This window comes from Sebastes umbrosus, chromosome 18 (assembly GCF_015220745.1).
Source record: "Sebastes umbrosus isolate fSebUmb1 chromosome 18, fSebUmb1.pri, whole genome shotgun sequence".
In the NCBI taxonomy this organism is placed as follows: domain Eukaryota; kingdom Metazoa; phylum Chordata; class Actinopteri; order Perciformes; family Sebastidae; genus Sebastes; species Sebastes umbrosus.
The window spans coordinates 1,126,890-1,151,699 of NC_051286.1; the positions used below are offsets into that span (position 1 = coordinate 1,126,890).

General features: G+C 41.8%; 2 protein-coding genes across 3 annotated transcripts in view; one reads left to right on the forward strand and one right to left on the reverse strand.

Annotated features, from left to right (window-relative positions):
• Positions 1-11,745, forward strand: part of LOC119476883 (serine/threonine-protein kinase D3-like) — a 42,710-nt gene extending 30,965 nt beyond the window's left edge. Inside the window, exons 9-19 of one of the 2 annotated variants that reach the window (XM_037750498.1) lie at positions 335-458; positions 1,034-1,111; positions 2,485-2,758; positions 5,820-5,872; positions 6,255-6,327; positions 6,561-6,667; positions 7,599-7,760; positions 8,741-8,839; positions 8,927-9,194; positions 9,288-9,373; positions 9,726-11,745. In XM_037750498.1, coding sequence (XP_037606426.1) covers positions 335-458; positions 1,034-1,111; positions 2,485-2,758; positions 5,820-5,872; positions 6,255-6,327; positions 6,561-6,667; positions 7,599-7,760; positions 8,741-8,839; positions 8,927-9,194; positions 9,288-9,373; positions 9,726-9,899 — 1,498 coding nt within the window. In that variant the 3' untranslated portion in view covers positions 9,900-11,745. The remainder of the gene's footprint in view (positions 1-334; positions 459-1,033; positions 1,112-2,484; positions 2,759-5,819; positions 5,873-6,254; positions 6,328-6,560; positions 6,668-7,598; positions 7,761-8,740; positions 8,840-8,926; positions 9,195-9,287; positions 9,374-9,725) is intronic. The other variant, XM_037750499.1, reaches the window with a different exon arrangement.
• A 1,078-nt stretch (positions 11,746-12,823) lies between these two features.
• On the reverse strand, positions 12,824-24,222 carry ndufaf7 (NADH:ubiquinone oxidoreductase complex assembly factor 7). The gene is made up of 10 exons (XM_037750502.1): positions 23,965-24,222; positions 22,642-22,802; positions 22,358-22,438; positions 21,590-21,700; positions 21,289-21,502; positions 21,135-21,193; positions 20,030-20,143; positions 18,384-18,527; positions 13,792-13,965; positions 12,824-13,439 (listed from the first exon to the last, which is right to left on the reverse strand). Exons 1-10 carry the CDS (start codon positions 24,041-24,043, stop codon positions 13,218-13,220), a joined length of 1,359 nt encoding a protein of 452 aa, XP_037606430.1. The 5' UTR covers positions 24,044-24,222; the 3' UTR covers positions 12,824-13,217.
• Positions 24,223-24,810: the final 588 nt, after the last annotated feature.

Consider the following 24,810-nt stretch of genomic DNA (forward strand, 5'->3'; position numbering starts at 1 on the left):
AGTACGGAGTATTTTCTCCTTTAATTCAGAACTTTAGTGCAAAATAAACAGTTTCAATGAAATTATAGAGAAAAAATAAATCACGTGTATATTGTGTATCACGATATCTCGATATATGATTTCATCACGATACAATTCCATTGAAAGACGATAAATGATCATATTGAATTATGGCTCAGCCCTACTTATTGATGAACAACCACACAGGCAGTTTGTATTAAGGATATTTTATGTAAAGTAAGTTATAAAGATGATTTTATTCTTATTCATTTAAGTTATTGTACATCCTAACAGTGTTTGTGTCGGCGTGTGTGTTTGTTTGTGTGTCATGCAGCCCGTGCACCAGCAGCAACATCCCTCTGATGAGATTGGTTCAGTCCATCAAACACACCAAGAGGAAAAGCTCCACGATGGTTAAAGAGGGCTGGATGGTCCACTACACCAGCCACGACAACCTGGTGACGAGACACACTAAACACACACACACACTAAATATATAGTAAACGTACAGATACAAATCAGATAAAACTTTTATATATATATATATATATATATATAGCCGACGGTGCGGGACAAACTGAAAAAACTAGACCACCAATGACCCCAAACTGTCCGCTGGCCGACCGTCAGCTCGGTGTGTCGGGATCTTAAAGTTATCAGAGAAACAAGCTGAGCGACCGTTAGCAGCAGCAGCTCGGCTCGCAGCCACTCCGAGACGGAGAAACACAGATTTTTTTAACGTGAAACCGGGAGAAGCTGACAATAATGAAGACAACAACTCCCATGATCCCGCGCTGCTTCACCTCGTCACCAAACTCCATCTGTTGTTGTTGTTTTGATTGAGAGTAAATCTACTTTTCACGTCTGCGTTTTGCTCGATGGCGTCAGCAGCAAGTTGGAGTTAGTTTAAAGTTTGTACTGACCTGCTGGACTTCTATATCATACATCTGTGAACTGTGAAAGAAGAGCTCTGTTATATGCATACAGTATATATAAGTCTTTATCCTGATGAACTTTCTTCTTGTCTCTCCAGAGGAAGAGACATTACTGGAGGCTGGACAGCAAGAGTCTGACTCTGTTTCAGAACGAAAGTGGAGCCAAGTATTACAAGGTAGGAGACCCAGATCTGGTTTCAGCCGCTCGGCCAAACAAAGCAGCGACGTGAAGAGCAGAGCGGAGAGAGTCGGGTTGAGACTGTGTACAGTAACATTCAGGAGACGTTAACACACGTCGTCCCTGTCTAATTATTAACACATCATTCACTGTAATTATTCCCATCAGGACAGGAAGCTGTAACCTTCCACTGAGGAACATTTAGAAAAGACTTACATGACATTTGTGATTCACGTGGTGACATTTAAACATGTTTTTCTGCAGGCTGCATGTTATGCATTTCCAACATAATGCATTTTAAAGGATTGAGCACGGTGATGCTAACAGAAGAGACATATTTTTAATGTTTGTGAGGAAAAAATTGATTTTGAATTACAAAAAAACGTCACCACAGGATCCATTTAGTAGCTGTTCTGGAGCTTTTTTCATTGTATTACACCTCATACAACCACACTGAGAAACACCTGAACTATCTCTTTAAAAAGGGGGGAACACTTTCTCTAACTTTCCAACGTTTTTAAAATCCAAGAAGGAAAATTTGTTCTCTTGAAATATGAAATGATTTCAGGTCAGCAGCTCTTTTTGAATTCTCTGTCATGCCTCTCTCTGCTGCTCCACCTCCTTTCATCTCGTGTCCGCCTGCGACCTGTTGACCTTTAACCACAAAGCGCTGCAGAAACCCTCCTTTGAAGAGAAAGCGAGAGCGTGGTGGGTGAGGCAGACGGGAGGGAGGGGGGAGATCTGTGGTGTTTTTTGGGACCTCTGGTCGCTCCCCTCCCGTCTCTCTCTGGCTCGCCGCCACGCTGCCTCGTGCCCAACGCGGCCGAGGAACGTCCTGCCTTTTAATCAGAGCGGCAGGATGAATAGATGCTGATCGGAGTTGGTGGTTTTGGGGGTGAGGAGGAAGGGAGGAGGAGGGGAACTTGGCAAAACACAAAACGTTCAGATGACACTGAGGGGCATGAAGACACCACTGGGCCGATCGCTCTCCTTTATATGTTTGATCTGGCAGCGTTTAGGCTTTTTGGAGGGGTGGAGGTTTTTTTTTTGTTCCTGCACTCTGCCAGAAAAGGAAGGAAGGGAAGTTTCAAACACTGAAATTCAAAGAGAGTCTCACAGTTCAGCCGAGAGAGGAGAGGCGTTAGGATGGAGGGAGCAACCGGCTGAAACAGAGGATCATTTCACGACCCGGTGGATGATTCTTATCGGCTGAAATGACTCTTAAAATGTCCCAGAATGTGAAGAGAGGAGATGGTTTACAAGTGCAGAGGTTTGGGTTTCTAAGCTGAGAGTGGAGGTGCGTCTAACAAGAGGATAATTATTTGATTATTTCTCTTTTCTAAATCTTCTATTTATTGTACCAAACTCCAGGAGATCCCGCTGTCGGAGATCCTCCAGGTGGAGCCGGCGCAGGACTTCACCAGCCTGCCTCCGGGCAGCAACCCTCACTGCTTCGAGGTGATCACGGCCAACATGGTGTACTACGTCGGGGAGAACAACGGCGGCCCGCACAACCCCGTCCTTGCGGCGTCCGGCGTTGGGCGGGACGTGGGCCAGGGCTGGGAGAAGGCCATCCGACAGGCGATGATGCCCGTCACGCCCAAGGCCAGCGTCGGCACCGGGCCCGGCAAGGGGAAGGACCACAGTGAGTAACGGCCGTCGTAGTCCAACTTCATGTTCCTTATGGTACAAATATAGCTGAAAATAACAAGAAAAATGAAGCATCGTATAATCTTCACCAAAAACACCTGGATTTTTAAATAGAAATCAGAAACAGGCTGTTTGTTTGTTGGATGCTGGTCGGTGCAGTCTACAGTAAATAAGGTGCTGATTCTGTTGCAGATAAGAATCCCTCCAAATAATACAAATAATATTAATAATACACAATAAATGGCACATTGATAGATAATAATGAATTTATCTGGACTAATGCGGATGCCTTCTGCTGGACAGTCGACTCGGGATGCACCGATACCACTTTTTTCAGACCGAGTACAAGTACTTACATTTGGGTACTCTCCGATACCGAGTACCGATACGAGTACTTCTTTGTGCTAAAAGACCCTCGTTAACAGCCAGCTGGAGGGTGTGAGCGACACACGGTCGGCGTGGGAAGGCTCGAGGCGAAGGTGCTTCCCGGGGCTGTGGACTGTCCTTAGTGCGCCCCAGCCTCGTCGTGCCTCCATGGCGGGGCTCGGCACACGTAGAAGGCGCCATGGGTCTGCGGCGATGTCTGCAACCCACTCGACCCGTCTTGAAACACGGACCAAGGAGTCTTAACGCACGTATGAGTCAGAGGGTGCAAGCAAAACCCCGTGGCGCAATGAAAGTGAGGGCTGGCGCACGCCGCCTGAGGTGGGATCCCGGCCTCGCGGGGTCGGGCCCACTACCGGCCCGTCTCGCCCGCACCGTTGGGGAGGTGGAGCATGAGGACCCGAAAAATGGTGACGAGAGGTTAACGTCACGCTGCTGTAAAGTGGTATCGGATCTGTTTTGTGAGTACGTGAGCACAGATACCAGATTCTGGTATCGGTGCATCCCTACAGTCAACTAAACAGCGTGTCAAATGTGTCAAGGTCCCGACACACTAAACTGACGGTCGGCCATCTGACAGTTTGGGGCGAAGGTCCTCGGTCTGAAAAACAGTGGTATCGGTGCATCCCTACTTCGGATGTGTCTTCCTCGAGGGAAGCAAATAAGAAAATAAGATCTAAAAGGGCCCCCGAAATGATCCTTGAGGCACTCCACGAGCTGGAGACGCCGTCGTTAAAGGAGATGAAACAAGTGTTTTAAAACATGTTCAGTTATTAGAAAGCCTGTTGAGCTTTACGAGGAATTGCACCCACAACCCTGTTAATTAATTTCACTGCATGTCTTTTACCCTTTGACTCAGTAATGGAGTCTTTTAGATCAGATCAGACTCTGATGTGTTTTTATGTTTTAATGGATTCGTCTGTGAAGAGCGAATATTGTTTCAGTAGACGACTACTGTTATACAACCACACACACACACACACACACACACACACACACACCGCTGACATTTTAACATGATTGAAGGGATTTCAGAGGATTTTCCGCTCCGCTTCCTCTCAGGTTAAAGTGTCTTTTTGTCTGAAAATAAGAGTTTTAAGTTTAATCCCTAAATGAGATCTCCTAAATACTAAATACCTAAATGGACCGTGAACTATTACGGTCATTGTTATAAAACAGTCAGCTGTGTTTTCCACCTGTTGAGTAATTATTAATGTCAAGCTTCACTTTCTTTCCCCAAAAATAGATGTTTTGTTTTGACATCAATAAGTTAATGGACCGATGATGTAACAAGGATTTTTTTTTTCTTTTTCAGTCCAACAGTGGACTTTTATCACTGTAGTAATAATAATAATAATAATAATAATAATAATAGTAATAATAATAATAATAATAATAGTAATAATAGTAATAATAATAATTATAATAATTATAATAATACATAAAACCAGTAAAAAATAAAATATTAAATATAAAATATATATATATTAAACTGCATTATCTACACACTAAAGTTCTAATAGAGGATATAGCAGTGTCAATAAAGTTATATAACTTCTAGGAATAGTGATCTAACAGCAGACACGCAAACACTAATGCTGCGTTCACTGTCAGCGTGTTTATCTGAACTCTGTTTACTACTTCAGTTTGAATCTGTTTCTGTCTGTTGAGATCAAACATGTTCAATATTTAAACATTAAAATAAAACATCTAATAATCCAATATCAATTTAAAACTCAGTGATTAATTTCAGCAGTTTTTATTTCAAAGTGTTTTTATTTAATAACAGCACCAATATTTTATTATATGTTTTGTTTGTTTTGTACTAAAATATGATCAAATATAAAATGGGAAATAATATCCTGTTTCAAAATAAAAGCCTTTTAAAGTTGGGAATGGATTCTGCTTGTCGAACTCACAGAAGGCTTTTAATGTGAAACATTTGGAAGAAGTGTTGCATTGACAACAAACAACACCAACAGCACGTTAACAGGGAAAACTCATTTTTACTAAAATATGATCAAATATAAAATGGGAATTAATATCCTGTTTCAGAATAAAAGCCTTTTCTATTGAGGCTGATAAAGGCTGTTTAAGAGTGAACAGTTTGACTACAGATCTGGACGTCCAACAGTTTACATTTCTGTGGATGAAGTTACATAAACTCTCTGGATGACGACCGATGACGTGAACACCTACAGCAGCAGACCGTCGGTATTGATCGCAGCGAGGGATGACCTGATCACACCCCGGCCCGGGCGATCTGAAATCAATATCAGCTCATCAGTGGAAATGTTCTCTGAACAGAACGCGCCCTCGGCTTTTTAATGTCAGGCTGAATTAACGCAGCGTGCAGCGGTTTAGAGCTTCCTGTTTGTGTGCACGTACTTTAAACACAGAGACAGGAAATGGAAGCTTTAGTTTGTTTGAAATCTGGAAAAATGATTTTGTGGTTCGTCATCACAGCTGGAAACATCCTCAGCGTTCTTTCATCAGGTGTTGAACAAACAAATCTTCCTCCGTCATCTCGTTCTGTAACGAAGACGGAAACGCAGGAAATGAGACTTTAATGATTTAGAGGTTAGAATAATAAAAGTCCGAACGTCTGTACGCTGTAGGTGACGATGGTTTATGACTTATTATTATATATTGTTTGTCTTGTGTCTCCTCAGAGGACGTCTCTATCAGCATATCAGTGTCCAACTCACAGATACAAGAAAACGTGGTGAGTCTTCACTCAGATTATTTTATTTATGTGTAAATTATTCACAACAAATGTCTCCTAATATAAACCAAACATGTTGGATTTAAGAAATGGTGAGAAAGATAGAAAGTGTTTTTATATCCTACATATTGTCTCTCCTAGAGCGACAAATAAAATAAATATAGTTGAATATAATATTATTATTATTATTAACGTGACATTTGTCACTTCTCGGCCTCCATACTCAGTGATACATAAAATATAATCCTCATATTCTAGCGTCAGAGAGTTAATTGGTGTCACTAACTAATAAATAGCAAAGACACATTTTAAATATCTATTTATTAACATGTTTTTTAATTTAATGACGTTTGAAAAGCTGTGTTGTCTCTTTGTTGTTCAGGATATCAGTTCAGTGTATCAGATCTTTGCTGACGAGGTCCTCGGCTCCGGACAGTTTGGGATCGTCTACGGAGGTGAGAGGAAGACAACTTAAACATTAACAGCCTGATATGATCACGTCAAACCTCCTAAATCTGCCAAAAAGACAAGAGGCGTTTTATTTAAAGCTGAAAATCGCTGCATTTGTGGATCATCATTGTGTTTCCATTTCTTCCTGCTGACTCCACATCACTCCCTCTTAAAGTCATCTGAATTACAGATTAATAGAAATACATCAGTAGAGAGCTTTTCATGTTATTCTCTGCAGGTAAACACAGAAAGACTGGCCGAGACGTGGCGATAAAAATCATCGACAAAATGAGGTTTCCCACCAAACAGGAGAGCCAGCTGAGGAACGAGGTGGCCATTCTCCAGGTACGACACGCCGACTGACAGCAGCTCAACACGGCGTAGAATAATATAGATTTAAAATCTGGATCTTAATTTAGGACTTTTAGAAGCTTAAACTCTTCTTAGGATACGTCTGTACGAACTCACATTCATATTTGACATGCTACAGGGCATTTTATTTTATTATTATTTTATTTTTCTATTCATTTGTCTTGATTTGTTAACTTTTTTAAATATACTTTTATTTCAATAAAACCATGACTTTTATTTAATAAAAAAAAAAAGTTACTTCATAGTTTTATTGTGTTTTGTTTTTTTAAATCCCTTTTTAATTTGAACTATTTATTGATGAATTAATATTTAATTTGTAAAAAAGTAAAAAAAGTTCTTCTTTTAATTGACCATTAAAATGTTAAATAATGATTACTTTTTTTAATTAAGTCCATTTATTCATAGATTAATAAATCAATTTGCAAACAAGTATTTTAATGCCTATTTTTATTGTACAATTAATTATTAATCAATTAAATGTTTTATTACTATTTTCGTGACTCTTGTGGTCCTCCATACCATATATACACGTATAAACAAATACACACATGTATGAAAACAAATGTATATATATATATGTGCATATATACATGCATCCAGATCTACCTACATCCACATATATAAACAAACTAAAGGGGTGTTAATTGTTGTTAACTAAAGAAACAAATCAGTTTTTTTAGCTTGTAGGTTTATTTATAAAGCACATTTCAGCAACAAGGCGATTCAAAGTGTTTCACATAAAGCATCAAGACAACGTGTAAAAGAAACACGTCATAAAAGGACATTTAAATACAATTAAAAACATTAAAAGTCAAAGAGAATAGAAAATCAAACTCAGTTTGAATATGTCTGAGCTGTGGTCCATTGTTGTAGTTTTTAATGTCCCCGTCCTGTTTCCTAACAGAACCTGCACCACCCGGGGATCGTTAACCTGGAGTGCATGTTCGAGACGCCCGAGCAGGTGTTCGTCGTCATGGAGAAGCTTCACGGTGACATGTTGGAGATGATTCTATCCAGCGAGAAGAGCCGACTGCCTGAGCGCCTCACCAAGTTCCTGGTCACGCAGGTCAGTGACGACCAGCAGCGGACGACTGTAAACGATGGCGGCCAGATTTGATCAGTGTCTCTTAAAGCATCAGTATGATGTCAGGCGTGATCGGAGCAAATAGGATTAAAAAACTGTTGACAGTAGAACATGAAACAGATAACCTGAAAAAAATCATGTTTCTCGGTGTCCTCCAGTGCTCCTAACGGCATCTGCAAGATTTCACAGACTGGAGGAAAACAAGCAGTCAGAGCCGATCTGAGGTCTGCTGTCCAGCTGCCGTCTCTGAGAGCCGGCTGTCAATCACTCTGAACTCTGACCAAACAGTCAAACTAGGCAGCGCTGATCAGATATGAATCAATATTCTGTTACGTTAATGTCTATTTCTCTCCTCAGATGTTCTCAGAATCATCTTGTAGTGCACGGTTTAGCTGTAAAATGAGAAGGTTTGTGACGCCGCCGCAGCCATTGTGAAATCTGGTGAAGGAACGCCGTCACATGACCGGAGCTCAGCCAATAGGAACGCTCTCTCTCTCTGAAATGACCTGTGATTGGTCAAAGTCTCCCGTCACGGGCTAGATGTTCTAAAGCCTGAAAACAGAGCCATGAGGAGGAGCAGAAGTCTAGTTCTCTCTCTGAACACTTGAATTACAATGTGCTGAAAGGTTATTATGGGATGTCTGCCCAATGATGCCAAAAATATACTGACTACTGCAGCTTTAATAGATTAACCCCCTGAGACCCGCAGGATTGACCGACTTATATGTCTTTCAGAGGCTGTAGCAGGTTCTATAAAACCTGATGGATCCATCGGTACCAACCATGTCAGACTAGCTCGTCAGGAAGGAGGTTAAATAACGTTCCAAACTTACGCTAAATGTTGGCGAGGAAAAACTGTCATGGCCATTTTCAAAGAGGTCCCTTGACCTCTGACCTCCAGATATGTGAATGTAAATGGGCGTGTTGCGTGTTAAATCAGCTGGTACGTGTCGTGTCCACAGATCCTGGTGGCCCTGAGACATCTTCACTTCAAGAACGTCGTCCACTGTGACCTGAAGCCGGAGAACGTTCTCCTGGCCTCGGCAGACCCGTTCCCTCAGGTTAGAACGACTCTTCTCACTGTCTCTTTGCTTTCTGGTGCTTTAAAACATCTGGAGGAACATTCACCCCCCTCTCTCGTCCTCCAGGTGAAGCTCTGCGACTTCGGCTTCGCTCGCATCATCGGGGAGAAGTCGTTCCGGCGCTCCGTGGTCGGCACTCCGGCGTATCTGGCGCCCGAGGTGCTTCGCAGCAAAGGCTACAACCGATCGCTGGACATGTGGTCGGTCGGCGTCATCATCTACGTCAGCCTCAGCGGGACGTTTCCCTTCAACGAGGACGAGGACATCAACGACCAGATCCAGAACGCCGCCTTCATGTACCCGTCCAACCCCTGGAAGGACATCTCAGAGCAAGGTAAGACGGTTTAAATCATCAGGGAATCCACACGTCTGGAATTATAATGAAGTCACAGAGAATCTGACAAAACGTGTTTGTTGTTCCTCACAGCCACAGACGTCATCAACAACCTGCTGCAGGTGAAGATGAGGAAGCGCTACAGCGTGGACAAGTCGCTCAGTCACCCCTGGCTGCAGGTAACCAAACCTCAGGAGTGTCCAAGTAAAGAGAGGACGTTCCTACAGCTTTCAGAAAAGTATACTGAGTCTGAGTTCTCTTTTAAAGATTGAGAAAAAAAACAACCGTAGTTTTAAGAGTTTAACGGTCAGCTGATCTGCTTCATCACAACGGAGCGCGTCACATGTTGATTCAAATATTCACTTATAAATATCGACTGTAGATACGAAGTGGACGTAGTCACCGTGACGTCACACCTCGGTGTGTGGACTGACGTTTTGAAGCCTCCAGTAAAGCATTTTGGCCATCTCCATCGTGGTTTTTGGTCGCAGCCAACGTGGTTTAAATTGTGTTGTTGTGGTCCTCTTGCAGGACTACCAGACCTGGCTGGACCTCAGGGAGTTCGAGACGCGGCGAGGCGAGCGCTACATCACCCACGAGAGCGACGACGCCCGCTGGGAGGAGCACGCCGACGAGCGAGGTCTGCACTGCCCTTCACACTTCATCAGGTCGCCCAATCTGGACGACATGGACGAGGACCCCTAGGGGCGCCCGGAGGATAAAACATTATTCACAAGGAGGCAGCAGATCCGAGGATCCCGGCCTCGGCGGTCAACAGAGTCCGTGGAGACCGTCACCGTGTGAAGCTGCGGCGGCGGCGGCGGTCAGGCAGCTGTGTGACGACACTGTGACAATAATTCAGGTCCAGACACTTCTTACCCTTTTCCTGTTTCACTGCGTTTTTCTACGAGCCATAACAAACTCACCCCGAGAGCCAAAACCTGGAGGGAGTTTTATTCCCAGTGCAACATTCAGTAAACGTCTGCGCCGCCAGTCGAGCGTCGCCAGTCGAGCGTCGCCAGTCGAGCGTCGCCAGTCGAGCGTCGGAAGGGCTACCAGCTACAAAACAAATCCAGCTCAAATAGCATATTTTTATGACTTCGTCGTTCCGTTTTAGATCTTATAAATCTGTGTAGAGTTTCTATGTGACGCTAACTAGAGGAAACAAATGTCTTCATTATGTTCTAGTTCTCCTTCTTCTTCTTCTTCTTTGTCGGGATGTCTTTGCACTAAATAAATCTATCTGTATCTGTATCTATTACGGAAACCTTTAAAAAGCAGAATTTCACTGATTATAACTTCTGGTTTGTTCATCTGCAAAAGTGAACTTCTTCTTAAACCACAACGCTCGTTACGCACCAGAAAACTAAACTACTGGATGGATGGAAACTGGATCCGTCGGAGAAAACATCATGTTGTTACTAAAACCAAAAGGGTTTATTCTTTGTACGGTGGCCTGTTGAGGACATCTCAGACTCTCCGCTCTTTGTACTATGAATGCGAATAGTACACAACAGGATATTAACTTACAGTTATCATGTTAACATGCTCAACAACTCAACAACTATGAGATATTAAGGCAAAATTACAATCATTTTCAACCCGGTAATGTCACACGTTAAATATCAATATGTTAAAAACAAAACAATTCAAGTATTTTTTAATCTGGGAGTTGTTTTTATAGTTGTGGATGTTCTGATTAATCATGTTAACTCACAAACTCTGTTGTAGAGATTCAGGAAAAAGCGAGCACGCTAACCTTAGAATGCTAAATGTCAGTATGTAGTATTAAGGTAGTATAAGGACAATTCAGGTGTTTTTATGTGATGCTAACTTTGCATTTGCCACCTCCATCGTGAAAATCAGACAAACAGACAAAAACAAACCTCTTTAAAACTTAAATCTTTTTGTATATGAGTACTCGTCATTAGTTTCAGAGGTATTGACTGAATTAAGGGGATTGTTTCGTTCTATTTCAAACCGTTTTATTATTATTATTACAGGATTATTTGAAGACTCAGGACTCATTAAACTCAGATGAGATTATCCAGATTATTCTCCAAACATTACACTTTTGCAGAGAAACAAACGTCAGAGTTATTTTCCAGAGCGATTCTCTTTGAAACTGTTTAGAAGAAGACGAGCTGAGAATCGAGCTGCTATCGTCTGCTATTGTCTTTCTGTGGAAACCGAACTGTTCGTGATCCTGATCCCACTCCAACCTGAGAATATTATTTCACACGTTTTATATTTTTGCAAGAAATGTTTGTGTCATGTGAATGAAAAATATTAAATGTTTTACTTTGGGAACATCTCAATCCTTACATCCTCTTATATTCAGTATTATTTAGAGGGTTTTATGGCAAGATGATGGAAGGAATTAAAGAAAAGAAAATACTATTTTAAGAACTGATATGAGCAGAAATCAATGGAGCAATATGTTTTCTTTGAATCTCATTCAAATCTTTGTACAGTTTTTTTTTACCTGCAGAATCCTCTGGTTAGTAATTTACCATCTTCAATAAACAGAGAGCATTTGGAGATCATGATATTATGATAGTTAAAGTGCTTTTTATATTTTATAACTGAGCCAGAAAGGGTGATAAATATTGTTTAAATTGTGTCTAATCCCAAACTAAAATCAGATTTAAAGGCGGGAAACCTTTTGAACATCTTCAGTTGGAGGCGTTTTAATAATAAAAGAGTCGGACTCGTCCAACCTGCTCGACAACAGAAAGGAAAAGTTGATAACGATCCGAAGCAGGATGTTTGGAAACGATCATTTAATTACCAATCCTGAACATGATCGCCTCGCTCCGCCGCTCCTCTGCAGGGACGGCTGCTTGTTCCCCCCTACCCCCCCACTCCCTCACACACATGTAACTGAATCTTTTAATTGCTACCGGAGGAGCGGCAGAGCGAGTTGTGAATGGCTGCTGCACAACTGTGAGCTCAGCTAACTGCTTCAAGATGTGGACGGAGGAGGCGGAGGAGGCGGAGGAGGCGGAGGAGGCGGGAGACGGAGGAGGCGGGAGGCCGAGCGACAGCTTAGCGGGGAGGGAAAGAGATCCTCCTGCTGCCGTGCGGATGACCTCTGACCTCCAGCGGTGTCACACTTTTCTCTCGGCATCAGGTGACGGTAAGAACCACGACTTCAAAATTATAAAACGAAAAGTTTTTTTCACTTTGTTAGACAAACGTGTAGATCATCGGTTAAATCAGGGCTCAGAAACCTTTACTATCAAAAGAGCCGTTTTAGACAAAACAAATAAAAATAAATCTGTCTGGAGACGCAAAACATGTGATCATTGTGATGAAGGTAACACAGTTTATAGTCTCAGTATATAGTATATAAGTCTAATGCAGTGAGGGCCAAAGAGACAATGTACTACGGAGTATTAGGACCACATTGAGGGAAAAAACATCTGAGACTTTATTCTCGTAATGTTACGAGAATAAAGTCAGAACTTTACGAGAAAAAAAAGATTACGTAAAATAACGACTTTATTCTCTAAATCTCAGATGTATTTTTTTTTCCTCAATGTGGCCCTAATACTCCGTCGTACCGTCGTACCGTCGTACCATAGACCTACAACAATGATCAATAAAAATGAAAATGTAAACAAAAAAACAGGTATTCATTTCCATGTTTATAAATCCTCTGGAGAGGAGCTGAAGAGACGCATGTTACTGACCGCTGGGTTAAATAATACATTCACAAATTCTTTATTTTTCTTGCATCTTTAGATCAAAACATCTTTAGAGTGAACTTAAAGAGAAATTGTCCTTTAGCTCTCTTCATGTTGGACATAATACGTCTTCTTTTCCTCTAAATCAGAGACTCTGTCCTCCTTCTGGATGAGTACTCTGCGTTTCTTTAAATGTTGGCTGTAATAACAGCGTGAGCATGATGTTGTGAAATCTCCCGTAACGTCTGGCCGAGCTCCAGAACCTCTCAGGAAAAGTCCCGATCGTCTCCGGACGTCTCCAGACGTCTCCGACCTGTTGATCTTCTGAAAGTCGTCAGGAGAAGATGAGCTCGGTGAATCCGGCCACGGGCAGCGGCGCCGGATTGTTCTTCTCCAGCTTCATCCCCTCTGATCTGGTGGGTTGGGCCAGCCGGCTCGGGTGCAGCAGGCCGAAGAAGTGGAAGCGCTCGCCCATCTTGGCGGGGTCGGTCAGCATGTCGTAGCTGCCGATCAGCTGCTTCCTGGTGGACGCGTCGCTGCAGTTCCTCAGCAGGACCTGCGGAGAACCACAGAGGAGGTGAAAGCAGTTTGTTTCTGAGGATCAAATCTCAGTCTGAGCTTCTCTCTGCAGAACATTCTGGTAAGAAGTCAATAATGTGTCTTTAAAGCTCCGTTATACAGTCACTCTTTATATCTGTAACACTAGATATGGTTTAATGAATAACAAGAAATGTCAAAGATATGTTTGAGGTCATTTACAAAGAAGTGTCTCCATTACAAAGTTTATTTTACATCCGTAAAACGTCTCGCGTACATGTTGAGGAAGTCCCACAAATGCAACGATGCATTTACGTTATGCATTTAATGCTCTGAATATGGCACAGAGAACCTTTAACCGTCAGACTCACCTGCATCCGGGAGTCGATGCCCATGTTCTTCAGGAACGTCCTCTGAGTGACGGGTCCCAGACAGGCCACGCCCCCTCCGGCCATCCTCCGCAGGTAGCTGAAATCCACGTCGGCGGTGAGGTCGGCCGAGCCGGGGGAGGACAGGACGTCGTGGAGCCGGTGACCTTTAAAACCCTGATGGATAAAAACAGTTTCCCATCAGCCGAGAAGCCTCCAGGTACAGAGAGTCAACAGTCTGATATGTCCTACGAAGAGATAAAAACTAACGATCACTTTTATTGTTGATTAATCGATTAGTTGTTTGGTTTATAAAATGACAAGACGACGTCCTCAAATGTCTCGAAGATGTTCAGTTTACTGTCATAGAGGAAAGAAACCAGAAAATATTCACATTTAAGAAGCTGCACTCAGAATTACAATACAGAATTTAGACTTTTTATACTTAAAAAAATACTCAAACCGATTAATCAATTATCAAAATAGTTGGTGATTAATTTAATAGTTGACGACTAATCGATTAAAGCTATGAGCTTTACATATCCACGCTTATATTTAGCATCAAACATGCAGATCTACAGGATATTCTCACTTCTATTTGGTAGAAAATGACCGTCTCTGGGAAACAGATTCAGAATAACTTCAATTAAGTTAAAATTATGGTGTGAGGAAGAGGAGGAGGAGGAGGAGGAAGAGGAGGAAGAGGAGGAAGAGGAGGAGGAGGAGGAGGAGGAGGAAGAGGAGGAGGAGGAAGAAGAGAAGGAAGAGGAGGAGGAGGAGGAAGAGGAGGAAGAGGAGCGGCGACCCTGGTTTCCTCTCCGCCGGCAGCAGATGGACTTCACAGCTTCCTACATCTGTTTCCTTCAACTGTAACTGAAGAGAGGACACAATGTCCCCAACCGTCCACAGATGTCTTCACTACTTTAAGGTCTAAATCTCTAATTGGTCGCAAAGACAACAGGATTAGTACAAAATCTAATAAGATACATAAAGTGGATTTTATTCAGCTAAAAATGACATTTAAAAAGATCCAAAAATATAATTTCATCCTTTTTTAAAACCTGCAGCGAGTCGTCTGTTGATTCCTTCTTAGAAAACATCATGACATCCTCTAAAGAGAGACCGTCAATCTGTAGTCCATAGAAAAAACTACAAGGACTACAAATCCCACAGCGCTCCAGCCCGTCAACAGTCAGATGTGGGTAAATCGTGGCTGAAGACGTCGACGAGAGACGTCGTTCTCAACTTTTAAACGTTTAACGTAAAGAAGGGCTGCACGATTTTAGGAAAATAAGCGATATGCAATAACGTGGTTGAATATCACCATAACGATATTATTTGTAATAAATACACAGATATTAAAGTGTCTTTAGTTCTGCCTTCCTGCTGCGTTCAGTGTTCTACTAAAATACAACAAACTGCTTGTTGAATTAAAAAAATAATTATTTCCATCATTCTTTTATTGAACTGAACACAAAAGCACGAATAAAAAAAAAGATGGTTGCATTTTAGAGAGCAGGTTTTTACTGATATCTTCGTCTTTCTCCGTGGGATTACAGCCCTAACGTAAAGACAATCTGAGTCTGCTGATCATCTTATTGGGGTTTTGCCTCTTTGTTTTGGTTTTAGTTGTTTTGGAACAACCTTGATTTATTTTGGAGCCGTTCAGCATCGTCACCGTTCAGCTTCAAACCGTCCAGCTTCAAACCGTTCAGCTTCAAACCGTTCAGCTTCAAACCGTTCAGCTTCAAACCGTTCAGCTTCAAACCGTCCAGCTTCAAACCGTTCAGCTTCAAACCGTTCAGCTTCAAACCGTTCAGCTTCAAACCGTTCAGCTTCAAACCGTTCAGCTTCAAACCGTCCAGCTTCAAACCGTCCAGCTTCAAACCGTCCAGCTTCAAACCGTTCAGCTTCAAACCGTTCAGCTTCAAACCGTTCAGCTTCAAACCGTTCAGCATCGTCACCGTTCAGCTTCAAACCGTCCAGCTTCAAACCGTCCAGCTTCAAACCGTTCAGCTTCAAACCGTTCAGCTTCAAACCGTTCAGCATCGTCACCGTTCAGCTTCAAACCGTCCAGCTTCAAACCGTTCAGCTTCAAACCGTTCAGCTTCAAACCGTTCAGCATCGTCACCGTTCAGCTTCAAACCGTTCAGCTTCAAACCGTTCAGCATCGTCACCGTTCAGCTTCAAACCGTCCAGCTTCAAACCGTTCAGCTTCAAACCGTTCAGCTTCAAACCGTCCAGCTTCAAACCGTTCAGCTTCAAACCGTCCAGCTTCAAACCGTCCAGCTTCAAACCGTTCAGCTTCAAACCGTTCAGCTTCAAACCGTCCAGCTTCAAACCGTTCAGCTTCAAACCGTCCAGCTTCAAACCGTTCAGCTTCAAACCGTCCAGCTTCAAACCGTCCAGCTTCAAACCGTTCAGCTTCAAACCGTTCAGCTTCAAACCGTTCAGCTTCAAACCGTCCAGCTTCAAACCGTCCAGCTTCAAACCGTCCAGCTTCAAACCGTTCAGCTTCAAACCGTCCAGCTTCAAACCGTTCAGCTTCAAACCGTTCAGCATCGTCACCGTTCAGCTTCAAACCGTCCAGCTTCAAACCGTTCAGCTTCAAACCGTTCAGCTTCAAACCGTTCAGCTTCAAACCGTTCAGCTTCAAACCGTCCAGCTTCAAACCGTTCAGCTTCAAACCGTCCAGCTTCAAACCGTTCAGCATCGTCACCGTTCAGCTTCAAACCGTCCAGCTTCAAACCGTTCAGCTTCAAACCGTCCAGCTTCAAACCGTCCAGCTTCCAACCGTTCAGCTTCAAACCGTTCAGCTTCAAACCGTCCAGCTTCAAACCGTCCAGCTTCAAACCGTTCAGCATCGTCACCGTTCAGCTTCAAACCGTCCAGCTTCAAACCGTTCAGCTTCAAACCGTTCAGCTTCAAACCGTTCAGCATCGTCACCGTTCAGCTTCAAACCGTTCAGCTTCAAACCGTCCAGCTTCAAACCGTTCAGCTTCAAACCGTTCAGCTTCAAACCGTTCAGCTTCAAACCGTTCAGCTTCAAACCGTCCAGCTTCAAACCGTTCAGCTTCAAACCGTCCAGCTTCAAACCGTTCAGCTTCAAACCGTTCAGCATCGTCACCGTTCAGCTTCAAACCGTCCAGCTTCAAACCGTTCAGCTTCAAACCGTTCAGCTTCAAACCGTTCAGCTTCAAACCGTTCAGCTTCAAACCGTCCAGCTTCAAACCGTCCAGCTTCCAACCGTTCAGCTTCAAACCGTTCAGCTTCAAACCGTCCAGCTTCAAACCGTTCAGCTTCAAACCGTCCAGCTTCAAACCGTTCAGCATCGTCACCGTTCAGCTTCGTCACCGTTCAGCTTCAAACCGTTCAGCTTCAAACCGTTCAGCTTCAAACCGTTCAGCTTCAAACCGTCCAGCTTCAAACCGTTCAGCTTCAAACCGTCCAGCTTCAAACCGTTCAGCATCGTCACCGTTCAGCTTCAAACCGTCCAGCTTCAAACCGTCCAGCTTCAAACCGTTCAGCATCGTCACCGTTCAGCTTCAAACCGTCCAGCTTCAAACCGTTCAGCATCGTCACCGTTCAGCTTCAAACCGTCCAGCTTCAAACCGTTCAGCTTCAAACCGTTCAGCTTCAAACCGTCCAGCTTCAAACCGTTCAGCTTCAAACCGTTCAGCTTCAAACCGTTCAGCTTCAAACCGTCCAGCTTCAAACCGTCCAGCTTCCAACCGTTCAGCTTCAAACCGTTCAGCTTCAAACCGTCCAGCTTCAAACCGTTCAGCTTCAAACCGTCCAGCTTCAAACCGTTCAGCATCGTCACCGTTCAGCTTCGTCACCGTTCAGCTTCAAACCGTTCAGCTTCAAACCGTTCAGCTTCAAACCGTCCAGCTTCAAACCGTTCAGCATCGTCACCGTTCAGCTTCGTCACCGTTCAGCTTCAAACCGTTCAGCTTCAAACCGTTCAGCTTCAAACCGTTCAGCTTCAAACCGTTCAGCATCGTCACCGTTCAGCTTCAAACCGTCCAGCTTCAAACCGTCCAGCTTCAAACCGTCCAGCTTCAAACCGTTCAGCTTCAAACCGTTCAGCATCGTCACCGTTCAGCTTCAAACCGTCCAGCTTCAAACCGTCCAGCTTCAAACCGTTCAGCTTCAAACCGTTCAGCTTCAAACCGTTCAGCTTCAAACCGTTCAGCTTCAAACCGTTCAGCTTCAAACCGTTCAGCATCGTCACCGTTCAGCTTCAAACCGTCCAGCTTCAAACCGTTCAGCTTCAAACCGTCCCCACGAACCAAACAAGTCGACCGCCACCGCGAGTAAAGCTCGCCAAGTAACTTGAAAGATGCCGCGTTGGAAATGTCTGTAGACGTTTATAAAGTGGCTTTTTAGAAAGCAATAAGAAGGAAGCAGCGACAGGCGAGGTTAAAACATACTCTATTTATCTGTAAAGTGAAACTTAAATTTAAAAATGTCAAGCAAGATGATCGCTGAATGTCGCTTTATATCAATCTACATCATAATATACTACATCTTCTAAGATATATTTGTATTTTAGTAGTATTAGTGTCACTGAGTGTAGAAAGAGTCCGTCTCACTCTGAACGTGTCCGTCTTGGTTCCGTCGTGGCCGTAGTCGGCGATCAGCGCCGCGCCGCCGACCTCCTGGATCCGTCGGGCGAGCTGCTGGACGACGACACCACCGTCTGCACACACCTCCACGTGACCTCGCCTTTCATCCGCCTGACGCACACGCACACGCACACACACACACACGCACACGCACACGCACACACAGAGACACACACACACACACACACACACACAGTCAGTCTATGCCTCAATCAATAATAAATCAGTTCAGTCTCTGCTGGAGACGTCGACCACCGAGTCTGACTGAACCCACACAGTCTGGTTTCAGTCTGTTTAAGGTGGAACTGGGACATTTAATTCAGAATTTTAATTCATTTTGATGATTAATAAATAATTTAAATTGTTAATCAGGTAAAAATGTCAAACCATCTCATGATCTGGAGGATTTGTGAAGATTTTTCTGTTTCATCTTATTGTAAATTTGGTTTTTGGACGGTTTGTTGAACAAAAACGAGACTATTAAAGACGTCATCTTGAGCTTTAGAAACTTCTGATAAGCATTTGTTTTTCATTAATGATGAAAATAATCGTTAGTTGGAGCTTTAATTCATATTTTATTGATTGAGATGCTAGACGATTATCCTTTTATATAAAAACTGAAGCGATGTTCGGTTCACTCCAGAAGGTCTTTTAGTATTTATAAAAGTCTAATTTACTCTCAGCGATCCCGTTTTCCCTTAAAGGGCAAATTCACCTAGTGCTTTAACTAATGATTCATTTCATTGTTGATTATTTTCTTGATTAATCGATTAATTGTTTGGTCGATGAAATGAGGTAAAATATGGATCAGTGTTTCCTAAAGCTCAAGACGACGTCCTCACGTCTCAAAGACATTCAGTTTACCGTCACAGAGGAGGAAAGAAACCAGGAAACATTCACATTTAACAAGCCAAACACCTAGAAAGGCTCCGTGCATCATCACCAACAGCTGCTCTGAGTTTCTGAGTGAAGTTTTCACTCGTTCATCGTCTCCACATCCCGTACCGACGTCTCTCTGGATCCACAAACCGGCTCGTCGTTTACATTTTACAACTCAGACGACCTCAACGAGGAATTAATCCTCCTCCTCTTCAGATCAGCTTTCTAAAGTTTCACGGTTTGATGATATGGAGCTGGATTTAAGAGCAGGTTCTTCATCCAAACAGACTGATGGTGATGATGGTGATGGTGATGATGATGATGATGATGATGATGTCAGGCCTCTGGCAGGAAGTTCAAAGTGAGTGAAGCGAAGCCAGAGAGGCCAAATCAAACAGGCTGCGAACGTATAGACGGTTTAAATGTGGGCAGTAAAAACCAGATGGAGGCTATAAAACAAACCTCGGAGAGTTTATCTGAGTTCATTTCCACGCTCTTTAAAAGATTAAAGACCTTCTGTACTTTAAAGTTAAATTTATCCGGCTCTTATGAGTGTTTTCCAGCTGAGCTGGAGACCTCCTGCGCTTTAAGAAGTCTTCACATTTCTGTTTCTAGTTTTTAAGAGCGAGTGCGTCCTCATGTAGATGTTCAGATTTCCGTTTCTTTGTGAGCACTTTAAGGACTTCTTCTCTTCCACTTTAATAACAATCTGGTTCATTCTTTCAGGTTCTCACCTGGACAAGCGTGGACGAGGCCAGCGTAGGAGACGGCAACACGACGAACCTCAGCTGGTCCTGTTTCTCTGGGTCGATGTCCACCATCACCTCCCTCCAGCCTTTCTGAGTCCTCTACACACAACAAACAGACAGTTAGATACAGAAACACCTGACACAGGTCTGTTTGGGCAGTCTGAAGGAGCTGCAGGTTTCAACAGCATGTGATCGGACTTCTTCATTTCACTTTGGCTCCATCTAGTGGTCGAATAGTATAATGTCACTATGGTAGACGGCACTGAAGGCCACTACAACCCATTCTTCTACTAATGGAGCATTCACACCAAGAGAGAAGCGAACATTTTGCCTCTCAGCGTTGAGATCGTCCTCCTGTCCTCCTGTCCTCACTGACGTTGTTGAATCAGAAATGGAGGATAAATAAATCTCGTATGTGTCTGTGGTCACCCAGAGCTACGATAGTCCATCATCTCCGTCCAGAGAGCAGAAACCACAGACTGTCTCTGGTAGAGACAACAACGTCTCTAGATGACGTCATGTTGAGTGTTGATGGAACAGCTGCATAGCCTGGATCTGATCCAACCAGACTCCATTCAGAAAACAAGCATTTTAAAAGTTGTCTGCTTGTCGTCATGGTAACAGACCTGACAAAAGCATGAATTCAGACTTTTTACTAATCAGCATCATTATGTAGTTATTTCAGCATCATTTTGATCTGATATTAAATCACAGCTCAATCTGTTTATTTTGGGTTCATACTGCAGTAGTGACGTGAGGCTGCTAGATACAGTCAGTCTGTATGTGAATACAGCTCGCCGCCGGGTGACGTTATGAACCCAGACATGACGCTGTTTGTTTTTTCTGACATATCTGGGACTTCACCAACATGTAGAAAGCAGCAACAGAGGTTATTTCTTCCATGGTTGATGGAGGAAAGAGAAGTTGTTGGTAACCATGGAGACAAGCTCCTCCTCCTCTGGTCCAACTCGCGTGAGTAAAGCGAAATGAAAATTTGCTTCCTTCTTGGTGTGACTGCATCATAACAATACAAATAAAAGCGAGCTATAATCACGTTAAGAGTTCTACACACTGAGGCGTTAAAACACACCTGAAACTTGTGGATCGGCAGCGCGTCAAAGAACTCGTGAGCGAGAAAGATGCTGAATCCTGAGAAGAAGAAGAAAGAAACGTTTTACTCTCTTGTGTGGTGTGAAGAAGAAACAGAATATAAACAGGAGAAATAATGCAAAGCTCTGCTGTACCTTCGGGGACGTCCTCTAAGCGGCGGTACCAGGACACCGGCAGCCCGCCGGCGGTTTCCCCATGGCGGTACACCGGCTCATCCTCGGCGTCCGCCTCCCGGCTACGGTTCCCGGTTAGAATCTGGGCCTGAAGACGACTCAGAGCCGGACTCACCTCGACCAGGTGGAGAGACACCGAGGCTCCGCCCATCACGGACATCAGCTGACTGAACACCTGAAAAACAACACAGGAAGTTTGAACCTTCAGACGTAAACTTCCTGACTCTTCAGATCCTGCTGCCGGACTAAATAAAGTTCGTACTCGGAGGACGTCGCTGGCCAGAGATCCTTTTCCAGGTCCGAGCTCGACCAGCTGCAGCTGTTTGGGTCGACCCGCTCCCATCCACTCGCTGATGATCCACACGCCGAGCAGCTGGAGGACGCACAAACACACGTTCAGACATTTAAAACCAAACAACATGAGGAGATGCTGCCACAAGTTTTATCATCTAACTGAGAACAAATGTTCGGTTTCCTGTCAGCTGTCCTGCTAATAGACGTAAAGATGTATTTCATTTTGGTGAGATTTCAGGATGCAGTCAACTAACAGACAGACAGAATCAGAAACAATTAACCAATTAGTCAGTCTGCAGGAAAATAACCAATTAAGAGTTTTATGTTTAATTAACATTTGTTTACTTTTCTTTATTTTGTATGAATATTAAATGCTCTGGTGTTTTTATTACTGATCAAGCAAAGAAGTAAATCTGGTCCTGTGATTGTTATTTATGTTAAAGAAAGTTGTTTTCAAGTGTAAATCATTGATCTTAACATTTCATAACTTTTCAAATATATTTTCAAGTTTTTCAAAATATGGAAAACAAGATTTAAAGTTTTCCAGGATTTCTACGTCTTTGAGGAATCTTTTTGTCGAAGCTGAAACAGCTGATATTATATTACCGTATTACAGCGAACAGTACAGTGAAACAAACCGGCTGTTTAAAGGTATTCTTGGAGATAAAGTAGCTGTAGATGAGATACTATTATAATAAACTGAGAAACATGACTATATATTATTTTCCAGTCTCACCTCTCCAAAGATCTGGCTGATTTCTGGTGACGTGATGAAATCTCCATCAGGTCCCAGCATGTCGTTCTTCACATAATAACCCTGAAAGAGGAAACTGATCAGTCTGGATGAAGAACGACGAGCAGCAGCAGAAGGTGAGGAACTATTTCAGGTATTAAAAAAGGTAATTATAAAAAGGAAAAGTCAAATATTAAACAACCAGACTCCTTTAGTGTTATTGCTAAAAGACTGAGATCTGGTAGTGACCTGCAAACGGTCTCTGGCTGTAACTGATTATCACTCACCGTCACTGGGTTGGTGAGCACCTCTCTCATGTACTCTGCCACCGGAATCGGACCTGTGGCTTTTATTTTGGAGGTCAGGTGTCGCAGCATGGAGTGTCGGGGTTTCTCTTCACCTGTTGGAGGACTGCAGAAGAGTCTGGTCCCCGCTGCTCGCCATCGCACTGTCAAACACAAACATTACAAATAGATATTCTTAGTAATAAAGACATTTTCCTGCATGATATAATGTACAAATATAGATAGCTTATTTCTTTTAATTATTTTTTATTATTAAAAAAAATGATAGAGATTCAGTATGCAGGATTAGTAGTATAGAAATAAAACAATAACAAAACAGACAGGGGTATATCAAACTAGACAAAACTATATTATATTATATATTATATTATTATTATATTATATATTATATTATTATTATATTATAAAACATACAGATTTTAAGATTAAGCCTTTTTTGTTAGTCAAATTATAAAAGTTTCACATATTGCTCTCCTTCAGGGAAACATAAAAATAAGTTGTTTTTTTATTGTTAAATTTACATTTATGAATAAAACATTTTGTCAACATCATTATCAAATTTACTGTCAAATAAATGTCTCATAATAAAGTAAAGTCTTTAAGATAAGATTAATGACAAATCTTCAAAGGTCAGAGTTTCTTGGTGTGAGAACAAAACGTTGTGAATATTAATCACAGAAAGAGCAGTTAGTGTTTTATTAATACTAATTTATATTTAAAGTGCCTGCATGTAGTGAACATGTAAGAGCTTAAAAGTGATTTTATAAGGTTGTATGGTGTGAGTTTTGCCCCTAGCACAATTAATTACAATTAATTTCATAAATTTACAGTTCAGAACCTAAAATTAAAATCTAGTAAACAAAACTTACAATACATCGATTACTAAATAATAATAAGCAAATAATAGGGGATTCTCTGAGGACACAGATCAATAAAATAGGAAAAAATAAAATAAAACCTTAAATTATGTCAAAATGCATCTAATATCACAGAAAACATGTAAATATCACATGACCTGCAGGTTTCACAGCACTAACAGTGAATAATAACAATAATAACAATAATAATAATAATAATATATAGTAATATTTGTCTGTTAATACTTCTGAATTTAATCATAAGTATTGATCAGATGATCAGTGAACTGACCTGTTGTTGATTGATTAATCATAAGTATTGATCAGATGATCAGTGCACTGACCTGTTGTTGATTGATTAATCATAAGTATTGATCAGATGATCAGTGAACTGACCTGTTGTTGATTGATTAATCATAAGTATTGATCAGATGATCAGTGCACTGACCTGTTGTTGATGGATTGACATGATGACTGAAGACTCTTCTGATCAGCTGCTGAGTTTTAACACCAAAACAAACCCTCATTCTGATGTTAATGTTCCTCTAAACACAACTAGACTCTGTTTTATAACATATATTATATAATATCTGTCTCTGCAGCATTATTAGAGAAGAATAATGTAATAAAACAGTAACTTTAACCTCATGGAGCAGCAGCTCTCTCTCTCTCCTCTCTGCTCTCTAGACAGCAGGATGCTAGCTACAGTCCTTGTGCAAGATGCTAACAGGATGCTAACAGGATGACACGTGTTAAGTTAACTGTGATAACAGATGTAACATCCGGCCAACCTTTCACAATAAAACCTGTGTCAAACAATATACAGTTTTTTTTATTAAATTGTAAACAAATCTGAGTAAATGTCTTTACTGTCTTTACAATTATTGGATACCATGTAAACATATTCATATTATTTTATCATCAATTTCCTTTCTGTCTTTTTAGAGTGCTCATCACATGGTCCTTTAATAATAATAATAATAATAATAATAATACGATTTAAATATTCCTTCAATATTTTTACATTATATTTCATATATATAATATATTTCAGCTAAAAATCATAATGATGAATTTAGCTCTTTCCAATGTATTATTATTTCTAATCTTTAGTAAATTATTACCATATAAACATGTTAATATTTATTCATTTCTTTTCTGTCTTTTCCGAGTGCATATGGTCTTTAAATAATAATAATAATAATAATAATAATAATAATTGTTATATTATAATATAATAATAATAATATATATATTAAAATAATAATAATAATAATATATAAACTATGTAGTA